The sequence below is a fragment of the Meleagris gallopavo genome, chromosome 24 (genome assembly GCF_905368555.1).
Source record: "Meleagris gallopavo chromosome 24, MGAL_WU_HG_1.1, whole genome shotgun sequence".
NCBI lineage: Eukaryota > Metazoa > Chordata > Aves > Galliformes > Phasianidae > Meleagris > Meleagris gallopavo.
In genome coordinates, this window is record NC_139427.1 from 4744062 (window position 1) to 4750270 (window position 6209).

Sequence of the window (6209 nt, forward strand, 5' to 3'; positions counted from 1 at the left end):
GGTGGGGGGCACACAGAGCAGGGAACCCCACAGGGTCCTGACACCAAAGAAAGCCCTTTTATTGACCCGCGGCCAACAGCCGCCGCGTCCTTGATCCCAAAGCAAACCGGGGGGAGGAAGGCCGCCGCTGCACCGCGCTCTTCCTCCTTCACAGTGAATGGGGCAGGCAGCGCTCACAGCTTGGGGGGGGTGGGGGAGTCACGGCGAGGTGCTGCCATCGCCCCCCAGAGAGCGCTGGGGGCTGGGGGGGCACGGCCCGGTGCTGGGGTCGGGGGGAGGAAGGCAGGAAGCTGGCGCTGCTCAGAAGAACCAGTGGTGGTGGGGGGTCTGGGCACTGCCCGCCCCACTGACCTCACTCGAGCAGCTCCACGTAGTTGGCGGGGAACATCCCGAAGTGGCCATCAGGGCCGTAGCCCCGCCACCATCCCTCGTCGATCATCTCAATGTTGGTGATGATGTTCTCGGGGTCAAAGGAGATCTCGGTGTCATCCGCTGGGAGGGGGGAGAGGGGGATGTGGGACAAAGCAGGGGAACCCCTTGGCCCCCCATTCTGGGAGAACCTCCTCCATTTAGGAAAGACTCCTTCCATTTAGGAGGGATCTCTCCTCTTTCTGGAGGAGCCCTTCTGGGGGAACCTTCCCGATTTCAGAGCCTCCCCTCCAGTTTCAGAGGACCCTCCCTCCTCTGAAGAATTCCATTTCAGAGGGACTCCTTCATTCTTGAGCTCACCCCATTTCAGAGGGACCCCTCCTCTTACTGGAGGAATCTTTTGGAGGAACCTCCCCTATTTCAGAGGGCTCTCCCCAACTCTGGAGAGTCTCCCCCCTCACCCATCATTTCCATTTCAGAAGAAATCCCCTTTTTTGAGGACCTCCTCCCATTTCAGAGGACCCCCCCTCATTCAGTAGAACCCCCTCATTTTGGAGGAACCCCCCTAGTCCATAGGAACCCCCACTGTTCATTTCAGAAGAAACTCTCCATTTTGAAGGAACGCCCCCCATTTCAGAGGACGCCCTCCTTATTTTGGGGGCAACCCCCAATTCTGGGGCAGCGCTGCTATACTGGGAGGAACCTCTCCAGTTTCAGAGGGGCCACCCCGTTTTGGAGAACCCTTCCATTCTGGAGGAGCCACCCCCCTATTTCAGAGAAAACTCCCCCATTTCAGGGACACCCCCCCATACCCGCCTGGTAGTCGTAGAGCGCTCGGGCACACAGCCCCTTCCCCGCCAGCTCGGGCTCCTGCTGGTACCCACCCGGGTACTGGTACTGAGCTCCATCATCGTGGTCCTGGGAAGGGAACGGGGGCATTGAGGGGGTGCAGCAAACCCAATGCGGGCTGAGGGCAGCACCAGAGGGGGTGCACCCCCATAAAGCTGGAGCCTGAAAGCAGAGGCAGAACCCAACCTGTGGGGGCTCCTCGTAGATGGCCGCGCTGTCAGCTGCATCTTCATACACGTTCTCCCCATCCGTGTGGGCCCCCATTGGGCTCACGTTGTGTCCTGCGGGGGGAACGGCGGCAGCTCAGCCATAGTGCTCCCCCCACAGCGGGGGGGTCACGGAGCCCCGAGTGGTGTTTCTTATTTGGGGGGGGAGGGGGAAAGGGGGAGCTCGTGCTCAATGTGAGTCATTGCCTAGAACACCACAGACAGCAATGCTGGTGGGAAGGGCTGTGCTGGAGCTTGGCCGAGAGCAGCATCTAGCGGTGAGTGCAGCCCCACGGCACCGTGCTGCCGGGGGGGGGGGGGTGTGCAGCCCAAGGGGTCACGAAGTCACAACGAGGTTGTGGGCACCTCCGGGTCCCTCTGCTCCCACCCAGCAGCACGTCCAGGTGGGATGGAGATCTCCAGGAGGAGACCGGGTTCCAGAACGGGAGCAGGCGGCGCAGTGCCGGGGGGTGGGCGCACAGCACACACCTGGGGCCGGCACCGGGGATGGGTCCGGGATGGGGGGGGTGGGGGTCGGCACGGCGTCCTGCTCCCGCTGCAGGAATGGGCTGCGCAGTTTGCCTGGAAGAGAGGAGAGGGGGCTCGGGGAGGGGTCTTGCCTGCAGCCAGGTTTTTTGGGCACAGACAGGCACTGTCCTCCCTCCTCACTTTGGAAAACCACCAAAAAGCTGTCAGCCCCCATGAGGGCACTGCCTGCCCCCAAACCGATCCCGGTGCTCAGCAGCGTTCCCACCACACTGCGGTGCACCCGTGCAAAGCAATGTGATGTGAACAGCACCAAGCTGAGCTGCTCATGGGGTCACCGCCTGCAGACCCTCCCCTGGCTGGGACTGGGCGCCCACATTCCCTTCCCCCCATCCCCCCAAGACCCTCACCTGGCTGTGCAGTGGCTGCAGTGTCCCCAGGTGCCGCCCGCTCCCTCTGCACAAAGATGTCCCGCGGGTTCCCCGGGCGCTGCGCAATCAGTGACGCCGCCTCCTGCGTGTGGAGCGGGGCTCAGGGGGGGTCTAGCGAGGAAACCCCCAGCTGTGGGGCTGTGGTCTCACCTGGGCTTTCTCCACTGATTCGCTCCTCCGGACGCTGCGGCGCTGCCCGGCCTCATGCTCCTCTGCCTGCTGCTCCTTCTGCGGCACCAGAGGGGACGGTGACGGCCCCACCGCGTGGACCCCAAAGCGGGGGGTGAACAAAGGGGACATCTGCACCCCAAAGTCCCAGGGACGGCACGAGGCTCACCCACTGCTGCTGCTCCCGCCTCTCTGCCTCCTGCTGCAGCCTCCTGCGGGGAGACGGGGGGACAAAGGGGAGAGAAAGAACAGCAAGGGGTGGCAAGGGGTGGCAAGGGGTGGCAAGGGGTGGCAAGGGGTGGCAAGGGGTGGCAAGGGGTGGCAAGGGGTGGCATGGGGCTGGAGGTGCTCAGGACTCACTTCTGGGCCTCGATCTGGCTGGAGCGTGCCTGGAACCTCTGTTCTCTCCCCGCTGCCTCCTGCAGCTCCCTCTCACGCCGCTCACGCTCCAGCCGCTGCCGCTCCTCCTCCGCGCGCCGCTTCTCCTCCAGGCGCCGGTTCTCCTCATCCTTCTGTTGGGTGCAGGCCCCGCCTCAGCCCACTGTGCTCCGCCACGCAGCCCGCAGTGCTGCACTGCAGCCCTCACCTCGGCTTTGGCCCAGAAGTGGTCCTTGTTGACTCGCTTGATTTCAGACATGGCGTTGGTTTTCTGGTAGACGGAGCCCTGTGCGGGGCGGACAGCGGTGGGGTCAGAGCAGTGCTGCACAAGTGACTTTTTTGCATCCCCCTGCAGAAATGCGCTGACCCCGTTGCTTTGTGCTGCTTTTGTTAGGGATCGCAGCGCGGTTGGGTCGGAAGGGACCTCACAGCCCATCATTCCCCGCATCCCTGCTCCACCTGACCACACAAAAAGTTGCTCTCCATCTTGTTTCTACCTCCCTGTAGGTCCTGCTGGACAGGGATCTGCCCCATAGGACCCACCCAACAGCAAAAGGCACCGCAGTCCCACCCCGTGAGAGCCCCAACACCAGCATCAAACCATCTCCCCATACTCAGTGACGTCATCCCAGCCCAGACTCACCACAGGGCCTTGTGGCCCGGCGTCCTGGAAGCGGCTGCTCTCTTTGTGGAAGCTGTAGTTGGCCCCCGAGGCCTTGGCCACCTTCTGCATGATGAGCTCGGGCTCCACATCCTCCTCCGCTCGAGCGTTGATGGTGACGTGGGCACCCTGCATGGGGACATCAGGCTCAGGGTAGCACCGAAGTGGCTTCCACAGGGGACAGAACGGGGACAGCAGGAGCCAAGCAAACCTTCAGGAAGCTGGCAACGGTGCTGACGTGGTTGGCACAGGCTCCTTTCCGCACATCATTGACGCCTTCACCCGTCTGCGTGGAGAAGCAATGGCAAACCAGCAGAGGAGCGATGGAAGAGCGATGGAAGAGCGATGGAAGAGCGATGGAAGAAGAGCAACAAAGTACCAATGGAAAAGCAATGCAGAAGCAATGGAATGGAAGAGCAGTGAAAGAGCAGTGGCACCACGAGCCCCACCCCAGCAGCTCCTTTCCAGCCCTTTGATTTGGGATGTCCCACACGTCCCCATCCCAGCTCACCCAGTTGACGAGGACGTATTTGGGCAGGCCGGAGTTGGGGTCCTTCACCCTGCAGAAGGCGTACATCACCTTGCCGCTGTTCAGCTCCTCCACCATCTCCTCCAGGCCGCCCTCTGCACCGGGACAGGAGCAGGGCTGGGCCCGGGGACATTGGCCACGTCCTGGCCATCCCTCGGTGTCCCCGGGGCCGCAGGGAGCGCGAGTGGCACCAGGAGGTGCCCACGATTCCCAGCATCCCCCCAGCACCGCGTGCACGGGACCCACTCGGGAACGGGGAAGCCCACAAAAACACGCTCGCACCCCCAGACCGTTCCCCAGAAACGTCCCTAAAGCGGGAGGCGGCGGTGTCACAACGGCCAGCCCCAAACCCGGACCCCCCCACACAGCAGGAACGGGGCTTCAACCTCCCGGGCGGCAACCGAAAGGAGTCATGGGGCGGAGGGCGGGCCGGGCCGGCGCCGCTTCCCCATTTCCGAGGAAGGCGCCCAGTGCTGGGGCCCCGCTCACCCCCGCTGCCGGCCACGCGCAGGTCGTTGCTGTTGCCTTCATAGGTGAACAGAGCCCTGTGGGACGGGGGGGGCTGAGTCGCGGCCCCCACCCCCGAAGCCCCGCACCCACACATCCCGAGCCCCGACCCGCAGGCACGCAATGAGCCCCACGCTCTAAACCGCCCGCATTCCACAGCCCCCCCCCAGACCCCCAACTCCGGGCACCCCACGCCCCGAATCCCCCCCTCGCGCACCCCACGGCCCTCCCAGTCCCTCACCCCCACCCCCCTCCCCCCCACGCCCCCCGTCCCCCAGCCCCAAACACCTCAATATCCCCACATCCCACTTTCACTTTCACCTCCCCCTCCCCACCCGTTTCCCTCCGGCCCTCCCCCCCTCCCCCCCGTGCCCCCCAGCCCCAAACACCCCTCCAAACCCCAAAAACCCCCAACACCCCCCACATCCTCCATCCACCTTTCCACCCCCGGACCCCCCCCAGGTACCCCCCCACCCCCATCTCCGCTCCCCCCCCCATGCCCACCAGTCGGTGGGGCTGCCGGCCGCCACCACCCTCCCGTAGGCCTCCTGCAGCGCCCGCCCGTTCTTGCTGAGGTTCAGCGCCATGGCAGCGCCGGATCCCGCCACGCCCCGCCCACGCCCCCTCCAAGCCCCGCCCCTCACAGGGGGCCGGCCGCCCTAGTGCCGGCCGCGCCACGCCTTTTTCGTTGGCCACGCCCTCTTGGCGCGACCACGCCTCTTTTGTGTGACCACGCCCCCGTGAAACCCCGCCCCCTCACCCGTGGCCGCGGGCACGCGCTGATGGCCCATTCGCGGCTCATCCCGCGCCCCGCTCTGAGCGGCGATGTCACCCCCCATCCCCCCACCCCCCCCGGGCTTCCAGCATCGCACGGCCACCGCGGGGACTTTGGGGACACGGGGCCTCCCAGACACCGTGGGACCCCTGGGTACAGTGTGGGACCCTGGGGCACCCTGTCCTTCCACACCCCCCCGATGGCACGGGGCCCCTGAGCCACCCACAGGATCTGTGAGCACCCCGGATGCATTGGGACCCATGAGCACCCTGAGACCCCCAGACACGCTGGGACCCCTGGGACACCAGGAGCTTTAGACCCCAAGCCCCCCCACATGGGCACCATGGGGCCCCCAGACAGACCTGGATGTCTCCAGGACAATGGGCACCGTGGAACAGTGGGACCCTCGGGCACCCCTGGGCACTCTGGGACTCCCTAGCACTCCCCCAGCCTCCACGTGACCCTGGGATCCCTGGCCAGCCTGGCACACCCCCAGGACCCGGGGATGCCACGGGCCCCCTGGGCACCCTGAGTCTCCCAGCCACCCCGGGACCCCTGGGGACAGTGGGGCTGTGGGACACCCTGGGACCCCCCCATCCTCCATGTGCCCCTCCTTATGAGGGGCTGCCTTCAAACACCCCCAAATTGGCATTTTGGGGATGCGTCCCCCAGGGACCGAGCTCCCCAATGGGTCAGGGTGACCCTGGGTGGGATGGGGAGGACGCCCACCGCCCCCCTCCACACCGCAGCTGTGAGCACTGCCAGCAGCCAATTATTGGGAAAGTTAATTAAAAACAGGGCCATAAAACATCTGGAAGGGGAATGCCTGAGCAGAGCAGCACCCCACAGC

The 6209-nt window shown here is 65.1% G+C and overlaps 1 protein-coding gene across 3 annotated transcripts; it reads right to left on the reverse strand.

The window, feature by feature from the left end:
* Positions 1 to 35: 35 nt before the first annotated feature.
* DBNL (drebrin like) lies at positions 36 to 5244 on the reverse strand. 3 transcript variants are annotated; one of them, XM_085242881.1, is made up of 14 exons: positions 5089 to 5244; positions 4567 to 4622; positions 4060 to 4172; positions 3760 to 3834; positions 3531 to 3677; positions 3096 to 3173; positions 2870 to 3021; positions 2679 to 2721; positions 2492 to 2569; positions 2321 to 2423; positions 1914 to 2006; positions 1405 to 1499; positions 1182 to 1287; positions 36 to 492 (listed from the first exon to the last, which is right to left on the reverse strand). In XM_085242881.1, exons 1-14 carry the CDS (start codon positions 5169 to 5171, stop codon positions 353 to 355), a joined length of 1362 nt encoding a protein of 453 aa, XP_085099007.1. In that variant the 5' UTR covers positions 5172 to 5244; the 3' UTR covers positions 36 to 352. The 3 variants fall into 3 exon arrangements, with proteins under 3 accessions (XP_085099007.1, XP_085099006.1, XP_085099009.1); XM_085242880.1 differs by having other exon boundaries at positions 1791 to 2006; XM_085242883.1 differs by lacking the exon at positions 1914 to 2006.
* Between the last annotated feature and the right edge of the window lie 965 nt (positions 5245 to 6209).